The sequence below is a fragment of the Prunus avium genome, chromosome 1 (genome assembly GCF_965620075.1).
Source record: "Prunus avium chromosome 1, drPruAviu1.hap1.1, whole genome shotgun sequence".
Taxonomy (NCBI): domain Eukaryota; kingdom Viridiplantae; phylum Streptophyta; class Magnoliopsida; order Rosales; family Rosaceae; genus Prunus; species Prunus avium.
In genome coordinates this window covers 16,146,599-16,164,981 of record NC_142284.1, presented here as the reverse complement: position 1 = coordinate 16,164,981, position 18,383 = coordinate 16,146,599, and the positions used below count along the sequence as shown (strand labels likewise).

The 18,383-nt window shown below is 37.0% G+C and overlaps 1 protein-coding gene and 1 long non-coding RNA gene across 3 annotated transcripts; one reads left to right on the top strand and one right to left on the bottom strand.

Moving 5' to 3' along the window:
- Positions 1 to 6,145: 6,145 nt before the first annotated feature.
- Positions 6,146 to 9,350, bottom strand: LOC110745515 (putative pectinesterase/pectinesterase inhibitor 35). The gene is made up of 2 exons (XM_021945649.2): positions 8,143 to 9,350; positions 6,146 to 7,262 (listed from the first exon to the last, which is right to left on the bottom strand). The coding sequence occupies exons 1-2, from the start codon at positions 9,242 to 9,244 to the stop codon at positions 6,562 to 6,564; spliced, it is 1,803 nt and encodes a 600-aa protein (XP_021801341.1). The 5' UTR covers positions 9,245 to 9,350; the 3' UTR covers positions 6,146 to 6,561.
- Positions 9,351 to 16,186: 6,836 nt separating this feature from the next.
- On the top strand, positions 16,187 to 18,166 carry LOC110764611 (uncharacterized). 2 transcript variants are annotated; one of them, XR_015833021.1, is made up of 6 exons: positions 16,187 to 16,259; positions 16,379 to 16,457; positions 16,795 to 16,950; positions 17,226 to 17,270; positions 17,689 to 17,739; positions 17,855 to 17,940. It is a non-coding gene; the product is annotated as an uncharacterized LOC110764611 (long non-coding RNA). The 2 variants fall into 2 exon arrangements; XR_015833022.1 differs by lacking the exons at positions 17,689 to 17,739; positions 17,855 to 17,940 and adding an exon at positions 18,142 to 18,166.
- Positions 18,167 to 18,383: the final 217 nt, after the last annotated feature.

Here is an 18,383-nt window from a genome sequence, read left to right as displayed (position 1 = left end):
AGGGGGGAGAGGGATGAGGAGGAACGATGGGTGGTTTAAGTAATTTCCAGCAGCTTGACGAAAACTCTGTCAAGATCTGGAATAGCTTGCTAGAAGAGAAAATTGGAGGAGATGGAGAGTTGTTGCTCGAAATTGAAGGGTTCCAGAGGTGAGAGATGATGCTTGCTCTCTGGGTCTGGTTTTGCTTGCCTTCGATTGAGTTGTTTTCAATGGGTAGAAGACACTCCCTTTTATAGCCAATGGAAGCTCCTCCTTCCCAAGAAACCCTAAAAGCTTTTCTCCAATTTTCCCAAGTCTCCCTTTCCCTTTTTCTTCTCTCCTTTCGATTCATCCTCTTTTATGCAATTTTCCTCAGTCCAAACATACCAAGACAAGGTTTTTGGGAGCTCTAAAGCCTTCCCGCAGCTGCTCCAGCGTTGAACTCCTATTTTTGGTTATCATCTCACCTTCTTTCCTTCCCTCTCATATGGCCAGACCTGGTGGGAGAAAGAAATTGGTAAGGGCGCTGGTCTGAATGGTGTTTTGCTCAAGTATCCTTTGGTTTTTTGGATGGCTTGTGTTGGAATTTGTCTTTGGCCATGTGCTGGAGGCTCCCAGCAATCCACTCACATGGATAGCTTTGGTTTTGTCGTTGTTTTTGTTTCCAGCTAAGTGCTGGAGAGATGGCAGATATTTTCCTTGGTTACTTGGGCCTCTCTAAGGTGATGGGTTAGCCCATTAAGGGGATGGGCTAATTTCCTAAAGTGATGGGCTATTTTATTAAGGTGAAGGGCTAATTTTTCTAGAGTATTGGGCTTCCTTTTCTCTCTCTTTTATGCTTACCCACATATTTGGGCTCAAGAAATGGGCTTGAGTTTTGGGCTCCCAAGAAACCCAAAACTTCCATTTCTCGGCTCATCAATGGGCCTTATGAAAGCTTGTTACCATCCATACCACAACCCACTCAGCAAGCCCCGAGCATTTGCGTGGCTTGGGCCCACTTAAGCTTGTAGCGTGTCTATGTGTGAAATAATGGTTTCCTGCTTGGCATGGCATGTTGCTTGGCGTGCTTGAATTTTGTCGTCTTTGAAAGGAGACATAATGCTTGACAAAATAATTAGCATGAGCTTGTAGAGCCAATGCCTTTTATAGGCTCATTTTAATTATTAGCGTGATAAATTGCATATTTATTTGGCATGGCACGTGATCGTGGCTCGTGCAAGCGTGCATGAAGAATTTTGCATGCTCCGCATCGGGTTTCTTCTTAATAAGGTGTCGTACTGGGCCGGGAATTTATTTGGGCCCAACCCTTGATTTTTTGGGCCTCAACACCTATGTTATTTAATACATCAGTGACCAATTAACTTTTTTAAACTTTATTTTTTATTTTCAAAACGCGAGTGTTCTGAGCGAGAAAAGCGAAAGCATCTAAAGGGGAAAAAAAAAACGAGCAAGCTTAGAGCGAGACCAAAGAGACCAGACAAAGTGATACCGTCTTCTTTGATAAGCAAGACCAACGAGACCAGAGAGAGCTTAGAGCGAGACCGGCAATACGATCTTCTTCGATGAGCTAGCTTAGTGCGAGACCAGCGAGACCAGAGAGAGTGATACCGTCTTCTTCGACGAGCGTCGTCCTCTTAGTCTCTGTCGTTTCGATTTCTAATTTTTCTCCCAATATCATGTGAGCTTTCTATTTCTCTTTGCTTTCAATGTTAGTTTTGATTTCATTTGAGTTAGATTTGAGTACGATTGTGACTCTGAGTCTGATTCTCTATTCCCAAATTCCCTAGTTCTCTAGGTTTGATTTGATAAATAAAGGCTTTAAGCAAAACTTTGTGTCCTTAAATCAGCTAGGTTTTCTTTTGGTACTCAGTGAGAGCTTGATTTTAGGTTCAATTTTGATTTCAGTTCTGATTATTGCATTTTTTTTTTTTATCTACTGCTTGTTGTGAATTTCAATTTGCAGTGGACATGTTCTAATATAAACAATGCATGTCCTGATTAGACTGCTATATATTGTTGAATTTCACAATCCATTGATTTTTTGACCAATTTTGTTTGCTTTAGGCTAGTTTCATACATCTACATGTAATGCAGTTGACCATGAATTTAAACAGCTTGGAAATGTGCTCCTTTGAACTGATTGTTCTTCTATCTGGTCTTCTTCCTAACCCAAAGTTGGAAACCTCAGTGCTACATTATCATCCCCTCGCCAGTACAGTTGAGGGTCTGGGTAATTATGTTGGATGACCTTTTTTGTCTTTTTACACAATAATAAAACTTAGGAGTTTAATGATTTAAGTATTGGGGTGAACAAAGAAAAGTGTGAGGTTTAAATACTCTTTCTCTTCTCCCTTACACACCTACCCTTCCGTGTTCTCTCTCCCCCTACCAAGCCCACCGCTCCTCATTTTCTCTCCCTCTTTTTCTCGATTCCTCCCTCTTTCTTCAACAACCATCCAGGTTTTTTTTTTTTAAGTTTTGGGGTTTGAGTGTGGCTATCGGAGGGGCTATAAGTTCGTTTGTGGCTGGCTGCGTTGGGGCAGTGATGGCTATTGGTGGGTGGGTGGCTATGTGGGGTGCGGCATGGGGTGGGTTGAGAAAGCTTTAATTGGTTGAGCTGAATCACAGAGTGTAAAGCTCCTTACTTGAAGCGAAAAGCTTCTGACCCGAGCATTAGAAACTTCTCTTTGTTATCACTTAGCATAAATGTTACAAGGAAGGACAACAAGTCAGACACTTTTGAGAATTTGGTGGGAATAAAGCATGATTTTGACTGATGTTGCTTTTGGAGATGAAAAAAAGAAAGTTGGCTTTGGAGATGAAAAATAAAATTTTGGTTTTTGAATTTGCAGAGAGAGGGGTAGAGAAAAGGAGTCGAGGGAGAGCGAGCCATTGATGTTGTTGAGGCTGGGGGGCAGTGCAGTGGTGGATGGTGTGGCTGGTAGTGGGCTGGTGGGGCTGAGTGCAGATATGGGAGGAGGAGGGGGTTGACGAAGAGAGGGGGTTGTTGGGGCTGGGGAAAATATTTTTGTTTTGTTTTGTAAAATATTAATTTTAAAGAATTTATTTATCCATTGAAAAAAGATATATTAAAAATGAAGTGCAAGTAGGAAAATTAAATATAAAGGAAAAGAAATAATATAAAAGTGAAGTAAGATAAGGGTAGAATAGGAAAGAGAAAGAACAAAAGAGAACAAAAGTGATTAAAAAATATTTAAAAATAAAAGGGAGTGTAAGTGGATAAAAGGAGAGTGGGAAAATCAGCTCTCATTTCTAAAATAAGAACTATATTAATTGTTGAACTCTATGTTACATGGTTGTACTTTCGTAGATATCCTAGAAGTATTATAAATTTATTGTAACATCCCGACCCAAATTTAAGTATTCGTTTACTTTAATTAATTTAATAAATTATGAAATTGAAATTAATATTTTGCCCTCTGAGATAGGGTCATTTTGGTCACTTTTTAATCCGGTAGGATTTTAGGGAAATCACCTACACCATGATGTAGATTGCGTCATTACGAGTTCGTAGACACGTAGTGAGCTCAAATCGGAGTTGAAACGAAGAAGTAACGATCTACGAAAGCCGAGGTGGCATAATAGTAAATATTTTGAAAATGAATTTTTAGAAGTTTGATATTCTTCTCTCTCTCTCTCTCTCTCTCTCTCTCTCTCTCTCTCTCCACCCCTGAAACCCCCCCTCCGTCTAGCCGATCTGTTTTCTGACTGTCGTCGCCACCTTCGGCTACTATCTGAGCAGGGACCGGTCCCAAAACAACCGGCTCGCCTCCCCCTTCCTACCCCACCCCTCTACCCACCCCACTGTAAGCTCAAGCCACCGGAAAAGTGAAAAATCTGGCTGATTTTTACATGAATTTTCTTACGCTCATTCTAGCGATTCCGGCCACCAATTTCTTCGATATAGGTATGCTTTTTCATCCTCTCAATGTGTTCTTGATGATGGTTGTGTTGATTATGATCGATTTTTGAGTTTTGGAACTCAATTTATCGCTTAAAGTTTGGCCGATTTTCAGCTCATGTTTCCGGTCATTTTTTGGCCACGGTCCAAGAACAAAAGTTGCTCCACTCGTTGTCTTGATCATGTAGGTATAGGTCTTAACCGGCGGTTTGGACTTTTTCCGATCACCGGAATTTACTTTGGCCAGCCATGCGTTGCCGGCGTGTGGCGGCGACTGGGCACTGTTTGGGTGACCCATTTGGTCCTAAAATGATCTCCATGTTGTCCCGAGAACGACGATATGCTCATATTTGAATTTGGCTATCGTTTGATCGTCGATCGGATTACGCATATTAGGCATTCTCTGGGTTTAATATGTTCGGACCGTTGGATCGACTCCATTTTCAAATATGTTGATCTAGGCATCTCTAGTATCGTGTAGGAATTCGCGGATCGTCAATCGGAGTCCCGGATGCTTTGATTCAATTATTCAAACATTAGGTTAAACAACGACTATCCAATAGTGCGTTCGTAGGACTTGTCACAGGCGCACGAGTATTGAGGATTCTACTGTGCATGCTGGTAGGGTCATTCCCCCGGTTGGACGGCTCGTTCCCTAGCCACATGATCAATTGATGATTCTTCCATGTGATCTAGTCCAACAATCCCCCAGTTGGATTGTTTCCCGAGCACAAACTTGGTAGTGGTCAGAATTATATATCTATGTATATTATATATATATATATATATATATATATATATATATATATATATATATATATATATACCTATACCTATACATTCCTTCTTGTTTATCGGTGATGATACTTCCTCGCTCACCGTGCCAATGGGCATGCATTTCGAGAGAGTGGTTTGGGGAAATGGCTTTGTATGGGATGGATATTTGGATATCTTTATGAGATATGGATTTCACCGTGGTTTTAAATATATATATATATATATATATATATTATGGTTTTGAGTGCATGTTTTCTGTATCATTTTCCAAACGGTGGGGTTACTATATGTTGTTTTCAACTAACGAAACATTGTTTTTGTCCACTCACAAGTTTTCTGTTTTGTGCCCCCCAGGCATTAAATCGTCTTCAAATCGAACGGCCGTATCAAGTCGTGAACTCCGAGCTGAGCTTATATAGGATTTATCGTCTCTCCTGCTGAACTTTATTTCCGTTTGTAAACTGAAACTCTTTAGGCTGCTCTGATATTGCCTATGTTAGGGTTGATTGTAAGACCGGAGGCCTTTGATGTAAATTACTTGATATTATCTTGTGCATGCTGTTGGTTAGTGTTATTAAATGTGTTTTAATCGTTTGCGAAAATTTGGGAAATGTCCATTTTTTAGGGGAGACTTGGCTGAAATTTCAGCAGAAGGTCTCGTTCCTTTCTAGTAAGTGGGCTCGACATCAGTATGGTGTCGGAATTACCACATGATTTGTCCCAAATTTCGAGGAGTTCGGGGCGGGTCCTGTCATTTATATTCTTTTCCTAACATGGCCATGTTAGGATTAAAAGTCAAGAAAAACAAGTATAAAAGTAGAAAGTTTACAAGTTTTCTCATAGATTACAAGATTTTCTGTTGTGTTTACAAGGATAACGACACAATTTTACTCCTCCAAGGTCCATTCTTACTTTGGTACTATGTGTCATTTTCTTTGTAAATTAAGGTATTACAATGTTATGGATTAGGGTGGACCATAATGTTGTAAGTTGACGACGACAAAAAAAAAAAAAAAAAAAAAAAACCTAGACCAATACTAATACTGATATCTCTAAGAAAGTTATCATGTTGCATTCACTCTTAGGAGGTGAGTGGTGATGACATTTGGGGAGAGGGGGTGTGGTTGGAAGGATTTGCTGAATTAATGACACGTAACTTTCCAAATGAAGTTTCAAATTGTGATAAACTCAATGTTTGGTGAACAAGAGAGTCGACTGACTGATCAACATGCCACGCTCCCCCTTTCATCCGAAACTAGGAGGGAGAGACATGTAGACGTCTTCATCAACATGCCATAATGTCAAATTGATGGAGATGTGTCATCCTTGAATGGAGGCAATGGTAAGGAGGAGACGAATGGTGAGAAAATGATGGAGAAAATGATGGAGAAAAGCATACTGGTTATGAGAAAATGTTATTAGGAGAGAAAAATTAGAGAATAGGCAAATAATGATACACCAAAGTTAAGGAAAGAAAAGAAATTGAAATTGGATTAACATGGTTAATTAAAAATAAACATGAACAAGGAGTCTTAATTTTTAAACATTGTGGGTTTGCTTTTTCCTTTGTTTCAAGGAGGCCAATGCCCAAATCACTAAGACCCCACAATCCCAGGCCTATCTACACCAGCCCTATCACCATACAATTCTACTACAATCAATAAGTAACCAAACCTTTTGTTGGGTTGCCCTTTTATTTCACACCACAGCTAACAAAATACAAATAGGAGCTTATATTAATGCACAATTCACCTAAGAGTAGTGATTTTGTCATTCCTGATAATTTAGCTTCGGCACTCCAAATTGAGTATTTTATTATTTTTGTACCGTCTCAGTGGTAGTGCCAGAAGCTAAACGAGGAGTGCCAAAATCGCTACCCTTCAGCCAATCAATCCAGAATCGAAAGACACCCCGGTGGAAGGCAACCAAAGGTTCCCAGAAATGAAACCACCAACAGTAAAACCTTGAGCTGCAGTTGATGTAATTGAAGCATGGTATCCAGGCCACTGAACCCTACCTGAAGTTGAAGCCCCAGGCCCAAAATTCAAGTACTCACCATAATACAAAGTCTTTAGGGTAGACCCACCAGCCCAAGGAGACCACCCAGCTCTATTTATTGACTCATCCAAATAAGACTGCATAACAACTGTTCTAGAATACTGCTTCCATGGCCTCCCAAGATATGTCTCATAGTTGGATTTGACTGGAGCAAGATCTGATGCAGCTGATATTTTGCAGTTGTGGATTGAAATTCCTGTGTTTTGATCTGGGCTGCTTCTGCCTTGTGCTGTGACGAAGTTTTTGAGGCCAGTTGATGCAGGCTTTCTTGCAAATATGTCGCAGTTTTGGAAAACCACAGCTGAGTTTCCGAATATGAAATCAACAGTGCCATAGATTTGGGTTTCTCTGTAGAACTGGCGCTTGGAGTGAGTGTAGAGGGTGTCTTGGTAGCCAACTATGGAGCATCTGAAAATCACTGACTTGTCTGCACCAACTCGGAGAGCAACAGCTTGCTGCTTTGCAGGGCCGGCGCTATTCACAAATGTTATGTCGCGTGCTATAAATCCATCACCCATAGCAGCTGAAATTCACATTTGTATGTCATTAATTTGAAGTACAACGTGTCCAAATTTATCATCATTTTTGTCCCCTTGTGTTGAGGAATATAAATATTTGAGGAGCAAATTGTTTGATAGTTTGAGGTAAATCCATTTCAATACGCAGTAGATAAACTACTTGAGTGTAGTAAAATTTATTTGCCAAAAAGGTATATAGTAAATAAATTGAAAAGGTAAAATAAGAGTATATTTTGTTGTCATACTATCATAGCAAGGAACGAAAACCCTAATAGAGTTGTTGCTACTTGGACCACAGTGTTAACCACCTCTCTAATATAGGTGGGTTCTACATACACTAGTGGGGTCCACCTCTATTAGAGAGATAGTCAACAATGTGTTTAATAAATGTATTACAAATAGCATTATTAATAGTAATTAGTTTAACAGTATTAATTCATTTAAGGAAATTTATTCGTTTTATATGAAGTAGCAATCCCAACACCTTTTTTATATGATTTTAATTACTTTTTTGGTTTGTTGTTTTTCTCATCAACCCACTTTATATTTCGCCCACCTCTCACAAAAACTTTTAAACAAAGAATACCATACTCAACCTATCGATGGAGAGATTATAGAGTATTACGGTAGTACAGTTACGTGGTATATATACGTGTTATAATATAATTGGATATTTATAGATACTATTCTCTAAAAGGGAGGAAAATAAACCATGTCGTCCACCCATATTATAACACGTATATAAGATGTACCACGTGATCGTACTATCATAGTATTCTATAAGTTCTCCTATCGATGGACCTCTAAAAGCCATTTTAATTCCTAAAATACCCCTAATTAACTAAATTTAAAAAAGAGGACGGAAATTCATATATAAGTTCTTACCCACAGTGGCAGACTTGTAAGTTGTCCAACCAGCTTCCGAATTCCTACTGCCCACAATAATCGTCTTCCCCAATCCATCACCAATTAACATAACGTTCTTCTGCTTGGTGGGTATATCTATGTATTCTTGATAAGTCCCAGCTTTTACGTGAATTACAGATCTGCCTCCCGTAGTACCACTTTCCTCCAATGAGGCCACCAGCCCAAGTGCCTCACCAATACTTTTGTGCGTGCCACTCCCATCCAAAGCCACCACGGCATGTGCTTCCAATTCATCCACAGAACCTTCTAGAAGCTTCCTCTCCGTGCCTGAGACCCATGTCGGAAAATCATCCGACAACAGCCTCCGGCCGCCGACAACATTAGGGTTTGTGTTTTTAGCTCTACTAGTCATCATGAAAAGCGATAGGGAGTTGCTTATGAATTGGCTCAAGTTCTTAGCTGAAGTCTCCATGAGGCCCTTGTCTACCTTAGACTTGTCATTCTCAAGGCTCTCTAGACAAGTTTCTTGATTGGTAAGAGCAGCACTAAGCCAGGTTTGGACATCATCGTCAACATGGCCATAGGTGCTACTCTTAGTACTTTTGTCGTGCTTGCGTATGACATTATCGAGTGAATCGATACTGTCCTCGAGCAGCTCAAGGCAGTCGTTGATGCCACCAAGCAAGTGGGGTTGGTGAGCATTTTGACGATGGGAAATGGTGAAGTTATAGGCAAGGGCTCGAGACAAATGAGCCTTAATTATGCTGAAGTCGACTGAGTAGACAAAGAGATTTTCAAGGGTTTGAGGGGCTTCTTTATAAGTAGTACTTGTTTTGGATGATGAGGAGATGAAAATAGATTCACAAGCTGCTTGGTAAGGCGTATGTTTGCAAAACGATAGAATATTATTGTTGGCTTCTTTGGAGGGTCCTCCTCTAGAGAATTTGGAGAAATGGGATGGTGAAGAAGCTTGGTTAGCTTCTGCTAATAAGCTTGAGAAGGATAAAATTTCTATGGTCAAGAACAAAGGTAGAAAGAGAGTGTGTGATTTGCTTCTGTGTCCTCCATGGGAGGAAAGTATGGCCAACATGCTAAACAGAGAGAGAAAGACACAGAACATAGAATAAAGAGAAGGGATCTAGAGAGAGAGAGGGGTACAGGAGCTAGCACTTAGCTTGATTACTTGTGTATATAAGGGCCTTTGCTCTTATGTCACCTTATGACTTGTAAGGGAATAAAGGGAGCTTTGGTTTTTATAACAGAGTACTATATGTCATTATACTGCCAACATTATTGCACTCACTCTCAATATTCGTTTAGAAGCAACCTTATCTTAAATTTGGGTCCCTAGGTACAAGTTGGGAGCCCGTTAATTATAGATAATGGACTGATTTATGTGTGTATCAATTTCATTTATATTGTGACGATCATTTTCTGCAAAATTTAGTGAGAAATTATATTTTTTTATAACTATGTAGTAGAAGAGGCAACAACCATTATCTAAGGGTAGGGACAGACCTAAGATTTCAACCATTATGTGAAGGCATTACGTGTGAGGGGGTGCTATATGGATAGGCTCGGGTGGGCTGTATTAGCGATTTTAGGCTGAACCCCCCAATCCCTCCCCACTTGGGCTTTACATATTGAGGGACTGTCCTTGTATAAAGGGGATCAAACGCAGATGCAAAGGGTCGATCGAGTAGTACACTGCCTTAACCAACTGATCTAATGTTTGCATTTATCAAGTATTTCTAGTTTACACTACTAATAAGGAATTAAAACCATATGCATATGTTGGCAAAGGACCCGAGACCAAAGCAGATTGAGCAGGATGCCAGCTGCCAAGATTTCCTTATTACTACTACGTCCGTGTCGTTATTAGATCAATCCATGCATAAGAAATTTTTATAAACAAAATTCATGATTGATAAGGAAAGCTAACCAAACTGTTTTGCCCAAAGTGAAGTAGAAGCGAAATTTCCACTGGCCCAACCAACTTTATGAGTTTTCTAAAGAGAGGAGCATATGTCTTTTTCCGTTGTCATCTTTTGATCTTCTCTTCAGTTTGATATTCAAAGCCGAACCCCCAAAAAAAAAAAATTAATTAAGAAGTCTTTGAGATGACCAGCCTAAATAAAGCATCTTCTAAGTTGGCGTTCTCGTGTGAAGATCACGTGGCATGCTAACGTAGCGTTACAATTGCACACACACAAATTATAGACCATCTTAATTTAGATTTAGTTTACAAATTAATAATTGTATGTACATGTATTATAATTATATAATGTTGTGTTATTGTCACACTCACATTACAAACCACAGAGCTTTAGACATTGAAAAGTCAATTAATGGATCAAAATGTTTATGTGTGTTTGGGCGTGCCACATAAGAATCCTTGCTGGTTAAGTAATCACTAATCAGTGCACACTATTATTGGTAGCAAAGCAGACCTACACAATTATTAAGTTATATCCAACAAAATGGCAGATGAATTCAAAGCAGTCTCTTCAAATAATTCTTCTTAAATCTTAATATTTGGTGCAAAGTTGCATTAAAAAAGAAGAGCCACCCTTCGTAATGAGCTGTTATGCCGCTGCGGGCTATATTATTCTTTCTTCTTTCATTATAAACCATATATTGTTCTTCTACTTATTAATCACTTTTCTGGTTGGAAATTTAAAGTAAGCTACAATGACCAGAAATTTAAATATAAAGAAATATTATACTTCCCTTCCTATCATTTCCAGGCGAGCTAGAATTGTAAGGTTGGGAAGTTCAAATGTAAAATGCTAATTTAAAACTAAACAAAGTTTCCAAAACTTACATATCAAAGCTAAGTACTCTCTCCACCTGTGTGTACATGAATTAATGTAGTTGGAAAGGAAAATATATATGCATATATATATGGTTATACTTGATGCATACGAGGGTTCTACATTATTCTCTAGATTATTTTAAACCCTAAAAGTAATGTGGTTCCTTAAGGAAGAAGTAATTCATAGTTGGGATATAGCCCAATCTAGCTAGAGCTAACTGAAGCATTACTTAGTTGATAGATCAAACACACATAATGTTTCATTAAGAAATAAGTGCATACAACTCATTTATGGTTCCATGGACAGTTGAGAAACTTGAAAGCAGATTTGAATAAGACCCTAAAATGCTTTAGGGTGGTTAATTGCATTTAAAAAAATTTGTAAAGATTATAATTATCTAACAAAAACCATTAACTATACCCAAAAAATCAACACAAAAACCTTTATATAAGTTATTCGAGGGACACCCTTGTAGGGCCCACTCCACATTGTATTTCACTAATCCAAACCGTCTATTTTGTAGATATTCATATTCAAAGATCATCTCTACAAAAAATCACTTAAATCCGATAATATTTAACCACTCAATTAAATTATTGAAATTCAAGTACAACACCATATTCATTGATTTTATTGGTCTCAATTAGATGCTTTAATGATTTTTTGTAAGGATAATCTTTGAATGAATATGTGAAGAAAATAAAATGGTTTGGATCGTTGAAATATTTTTGTAGAGGACTTATATATATGTATGTAAATATTCGTTTTCTGTGGTATGGTGCTTGTTGTCTCCAAAATAAGGTTGTGAATTCATATAGGTTTGTTTTTCCTTTTGGAAAAACAAATAAAAATTCATAATATATATCAACACAAAAACGAATGGGAACTCACTCATCCTTAAGAAAAGTTGATGATGTCAACTCACTGCAATACAGCTATTCTAGAAAATTGACGGCAAAAGAGAACACTATTCAATCGAAAAGCAGTACTAAGATTCTCCAATAGAAAAAGTTAGCATGACAGATGGCAGCGTAGCAACACAACTAACAGCTTAAAAGCGTGGCAACACATGGTGACATGGGGTGGCATCACAACAGAATGTGGACCAAATTCTCCTTCTCCTCTCTAATTACATCAGGAGTCGATTCACGTAGAAAACAAACTTGAAACCATCTCAATTAATATTCTCCCATCTTTCTCTCCCTAACGAATGACAAAAAAGAAATTAATTAAGAATTAATAAGAAGTAAAGGAAAATGAAACTAGGAAAAATCCAACCCCTCTTTAAGATTGAAGAGATGCTTGGTTGTTAAACGAGTTGAGTGGGGACAATTTGGTTAGTGGGTGGTCATGATATGCTCAAATTGACTAATTAAGGGGGTCGACCGTGGACGTGGAGGCATATGCATACGTCAAAAGTCAAATCTTGCATGGTTGTTAAACAATATCATGAAATGCATGGGGCCTTTCCAAAATTGATTTGTCAAGAGGGCAACGTCGCACTAGGTGCATTGATGCGTTCGGATTTAAAAAAAAATTGGTTATCGGTTATACAAGTTGTCAAGTTTCCACCTTTTGTTAATATTTAATGCAAATGCAATTGTATAAAGGTCATGCAATTATGGTCTTCTTGTTTGGCAACAGCATATGATTTGATATGTTATTTTTCAATTAAGTTTATTCTATTTGACTTTCACAATGACATTTGTTTACTTTTATAAATCTAAAGTTAACGTTTTAGACTTTTTTTTATGAGAACCATTTTAGACTTTTTTTTCTTTTCTTTTCTGATTTTGATATGTCGCCTCATGTAGCTTTATTCAATTTCATTATGAGTTGCTGGTTTTATTTATGTGAATTATAATGGCTAGTTGTAGTTAATTCCTCTGTATTTATGCTTAGTTTTTAAAAAACAATTGAGGTTGATAGTTTTAATTTTTGTTTCTTTTGTTTCATAGAATTGGTGAATGCCCATCAACATTTATTTGAGAGTTAGAAAGTCTTTATCCATCAAATTTTTTCACCTCGAGCTTTGTCTATGTAATTGGTTGAAAAGAACAATGCTATTGTATACCTTATTGCATATCCAATTGCATTTATAAAATCAATTTCTAAAATAAGAATTATATTAATTGTTGAACTCTATTTTACATAGTTGTACTTTTGTAGACATCCTAGAAGTATTATATATATTCTTTTCCTAATATGGCCATAGATTTTATAGTACATTGTTAGGATTAAAAGTCAAGAAAAAAAAAGTATAAAAGTAGAAAGTTTACAAGTTTTCACGTAGATTACAAGATTTTCAATTGTGCTTACAATTTTACTCCTCCAATGTCCATTCTTACCTTGGTACTATGTGTCATTTTCTTTGTAAATTAGGGTATTACAATATTATGGATTAGGGTGGATCATAATATTGTAACTGAGCTGCAAAGTCTCATAAATGAGAACCAAAATATTGTAACTTACAAAATTAAGGAAGTTTAGACCATCTCCAACCATGTTGGGGCTAAACTCAAATTTTCACCTTCCAAAATACCACTATTCATGTATTTTTAGGACTCAAATTTTTTTTTCCTCCACCCTTGCAGACTCATAATTTGAGTCCGCAACTTTATTAAATTGTTTAAGAATGATTAACCCTTAAATTTTTTTTCTTGTTAATTTTTCTTGACATTATTTTTGTTTCAATACTCGTGATTTAATTTTCTAAACATTTTAACCAAAAAAAATTAAAATTCCAAAACATAATAGAATTTCACTTAAAAATAAAAACAAGTACAACATACTTTTATAGCTGTTGGAATTAAAAAAAGAAAAGAAAAGCATAACATATTTTTTGAAAAAGTAGCCGTTGGCCATTAATAAAGGAAAAGGGAATCATATTTTTCCCACTTCTCAGCGGGCCCAGCATGTATTGCCCATCACGTGGGCTTCCAGCAAAAATAAAAAAATTAAATTAAAGTAGATTTGGGGCCCACAAATTTATCAGTCCAGACAGAAATCAGTCTGGAATTCCAGTCCAGTTTTGAGTTTTCTCAAATTTTCACCCTCCCAAATACATCAGAAGATTTTTGGAGGCTAAACTCAAAATTTGAGTTTCCACCCAATGGGTTGGAGATGGTCTTACAAGGTTATGGAGGCCTATAGTGTAAATGTGGTCCTTAGTGTCACTACTAGAATATGTGGCTTTGGGCACCATTTTTATTTGTGGTCTTAACTGTAAGAGACACAAATAATTGTGCTTTATGTCCAAAAGCCACAATGCAGCGGCCTCTAAGTTGACAGTGTTTTCTATAGGGAAGGGGTTTCTATTACTATAGGACACGAATCACAAATTCTACCTCAGACAATATGAAGCACGAAAAAGAGTACTTGTGGTTGTACTCTGACAGGCTACCTCAGTCACTTTATGAATTGATTAGACATATGTACAAAGACAAACACAACCTTAGAATCGTGCTCAAAGCTATATATTTTATTATTAAAAAAATTATTACAACCCAATTGCTCACTGGCTTAGGCTAGATTCACCCTCCCCTTTTTTTTTTCACTGAAGCAAGTGGCAACCACTATTCACATGAGATATGAGGAGAGGAATTTGTATAGAGTTTTGGTGTGGGAAATGAAGAATATGACTATGTATTTATTTTTTTAAAATTCTGAAATTTTTAGTATTTTTGTAACATATATATTTTTTTTTTTTTGCTGACGTCATCACTAACGTCAGCAAACCCAAGCTAGAGATCAGGCTGGTTTCGCCTACGGTCTAGCCTTGTCTCGTGGGGCCCATGGCTTGCCAAGGCAAGCTTGGCCCGCTGGAAGCTTTTGCCTGGGCTTGGGCCCTGTCCTGCCAGGGCTAGGGGCAAATCAAAGCACCAAGGAAGTGTAACGATAAGTTTAGGTCAATCATAAAACTGATATTTTATGCATGTGAACAATGATTGAGGGTGTATTCTTATTGTCAAATTCTTGTATTTTATCTGTGTTATTAATGAATTTCTAATTTATTTATTTTTTAACAATGATTGAGGGTGTTAATTCACTACTAATAAGTTACTTTTTTTAATTAGTACATGGGTTTTGTTTGTTAATTTATTTATTTATTTATGGTTGAAAATTGAAGCTAGCTAAACTTTCACCATTGTCATTGTGGGTATACATATATTTTGAAGTTTAACACATTTTCCATGCCCCAGAAATATTAATTTATTTATTTATTTATGGTTGAAAATGATAGTTATAAAGTAACACATTTTCCATGCCCCGGAAATATTAATATTTTGAACCTCCTCTCCTCCCTAGGCCTAGCTAACTTTAAAGTTTAAAGCAAACCCATTATTAATTGTGTCATTTAGATGATGAGCACCCACTTAATCTTGCACTGCAACCACTATTCATATGAGATATGAATAGAGGAATTTGTATAGAGTTTTAGTGTGGGAAGTGAAGAATATGACTAAGTATTTATTTTTAAAAAAAATCTGAAATATTTAGTATGTTTTTAGACTTTTTAAATATATTCCTTTTTTTTTTTTTTTTGCTGACATCATTGCTGACGTCAACAAACCCAGGCTAGAGGTTAAGCTGGTTTCGCCTGCTGGCTGGCCCTGTCTCGTGGGGCCCACAACTTGCCAGGGCAAGCTTGGCTTGCTGGAAGCTGTTGCCTGGGCTCGGGCCCTGTCCTGCCAGGGTTGGGGGCTATGGCTGGACTTGCTCTTAAGGGAGGGGATAGAGAACCAATGAGAAGTTCTTAACAAGTTCTTTCTAGGGTTGGAAAAGATTAGGGGAGGCATGTGTTTTTAAACTTTGCTATCAATTAAAAATAAAACATATTTATTTTTTCTTTTGTTCTTTTTTAACTTTGAAGATAAAAAGTACACTAATAGAAACAGGGAAATAACTGGGCTGTGTAAAAAAAAAAAATATAAATAACTGGGCATAAATGTTGCTTTTGTGTTTTAGCTTTGTCACATCTGTCAGATAGAGACACAATTATTTGTGTCTATACGGAAAATTCTACAGTGCACCTGGCGCACTGATGCGCCACTTATTATAGACCTTTGGATGAGTAATTGGGGCATGTGGGGTAATCCAAAGCGTTGATTGTTGGTTACCGGTTAAATTGGTTGCTGTAGGTAAAATTTAAAAAAAAAATACAAAAATACTTGCTCTCTCATTCAGAGACATTTCAAGTCAACTTTGGGTTGGGTTTCTCATTTCTTTATCTTCGAGTTCTATTCCTTCTACAATAGCTCTTCTCCTCCTTCTATGACGACGAGACGATGCCGGCGATCACATCTCCTCTCCTCTCAGGTAGGTCATGCTCCTTCTTCTCCTTTTTTATTTCATTCTCCTTTCTAGGGCTTTGGGTCTGGGTATCTTCCTTGTTGCTGCTGCTTCATCGCTGGTTTTTCTTTGTTTTGTTTTTTTAGGTTTTCACAGTTATGATTTCTTTGTCTCACTCTCATCTGGATCTCCGTGGCTGGCTTTCTCTCAACCTCTCTATGGCAGGTAAGAACTCTAATTTTCTCCCTATCTTTCTAATTGTGTAATTTAGATGATTCGCATCAGAGCAGAAAGTATTTCAACTTTGAATTATGGTCTAGGCTTTCTAACAAAATGATTTATATGTCCTATTTTAATTTAGGGTTTAATGATTTGGGTATTGAATCGCAAGTCCTTATTATTATTATTTTTGTTTTGGTAATATTTTGGATTTATATAGGAATTTGGTAATTTTTTGAAATTATAATTCTTTTTTTTTTCTCTTTTGAATTTTTCTCTCCCCTTTCTCCCTCTCAGAGATATCATTGCTACTTTCTTACATTTTTTATTATTTGAATTTGAGGGTTGGAAGCTTGAGAGTTGTTCATTCTTGATAATGATATGAGACTTTAAATTGATGGCCTTGAGACTGCATATTGTTCAAACCAAAAGCATTGGGTTCTTGAAGGAAGATGCTAGACGATGGAGCATCCATTTCAACCTTGAAGAGATATTGCAGGTTTCTATTTTGTAAACTGTGTGTATTGTGTTTGATAACTTGGAATTTTATGTACTCTGTTTACTTGAGATCTCAATGTTAAAATAATGATCTAGAACTTGAGATAGGATTGAGACATTTATTGTCCTCCACGACAATGGAGCAAATTGGTGTCCATTACAACCCATGAGATCTATGACTTCTTATAATGTATTATTTTTGTGCTTCAGATAATTTAGTCTAAATTGTAGAGTAATATATTTAGTTTCTAATATGAATTAGTTCTGATTTTTCAGTGAACAATTCAAATTTTGGTATGGATGTTGAAGACTATGTTGTTGGTGGGTGTTCTAACATTTCTTTAAATATGATTGCATACGAATGACGTTGCTGTGAAAAAAGTCAAAAAAGTAACATGTTGATGCAATGTTGTTTCGTGATCAACTGGAACTACACAAATATTTGATTCAGTCTAGTAGGCTTAGTTGCACAGATATTTGAAGAATTAAGTCAGCATGCTAGTAATTGCTATATGGCTGATTTTGTCTTGGTGACTTATGCTATCACCCAAAGTTGGAGGTCCTATCCTTGCTAGTTGTTTGGGAACATAGAGACGTGGAGATGAATCTGCACTTTGTGTTTCCCTTGTCCAATGGTTCCCGCGAGCCCTTTTTCATCATGAGTGTTTTGATTTGCTTTCTGGTTCGTTCAATGTATAGTAAAATATCGCTATATAATTTATTTCCTCTTATTTTGTAGCGGGAGTAGCTATCTTCATTTTACTAATCTCATTTTATTCAACTCGTGAAGGTGAGGACTTCACTAGCAAGATACATATAATGCTACAAATTTTTTTGTGAAGTTATGTTGTGATTCCCTTTTTTGTTTTCTTCTCATTTGTATTTTTTCTTGAAACATTTGACAGTACAAGGAGTCACAGAGGCAGAATAATTCGACGATTCATATATTTTGTGGCTTATGAGTTGGCGGTGTGTGTTTTATTTGGTTATGAATTGGATGAATAGTAGTTTGAGTGAGTGTCATGTCAAGGTGGTTGCATAAGAAATACACAAATTCCTGGGAAGAATACGATTTCTTGGATTGTTTATTAGGAGTAGGATGTGTTTAATTGTTGTCGACATTTTGTTTAGTTTTTCATATATGCGATTAGAATGGTTAAAAGCACAAAAATTCTGTTGTTTTTACTTTTAGGTACTTAAATCATGGAAGATAAGAAAAATGAAATGACAGAGGTCGTTTGGCAATTACCATTCAGACGATTGGCTTTCACAAATTAGAATGGCAATTACATAGCGCCTATTTGTCAATTGCCAACATGACGTGGCTGTGATGTAGCAATATAAAGGAATTTTGTATGAGCTTGGTGACGTAAGGCATGGGCTGAATTGAAGATGGGAGTGTAGTAGATTGTAGTTCAATTGTTTTGCTCTATT

Bases quoted from the DNA above. Each gene is read 5' to 3' on its own strand.
- LOC110745515 (XM_021945649.2), bottom strand. From the start codon at position 9,244: ATGTTCTGTGTCTTTCTCTCTCTGTTTAGCATGTTGGCCATACTTTCC. The intron at 7,263-8,142 runs GTAAGAACTTAT...TGTGAATTTCAG, and splicing joins TTACAAGTCTGCCACTGTGG to CTGCTATGGGTGATGGATTT.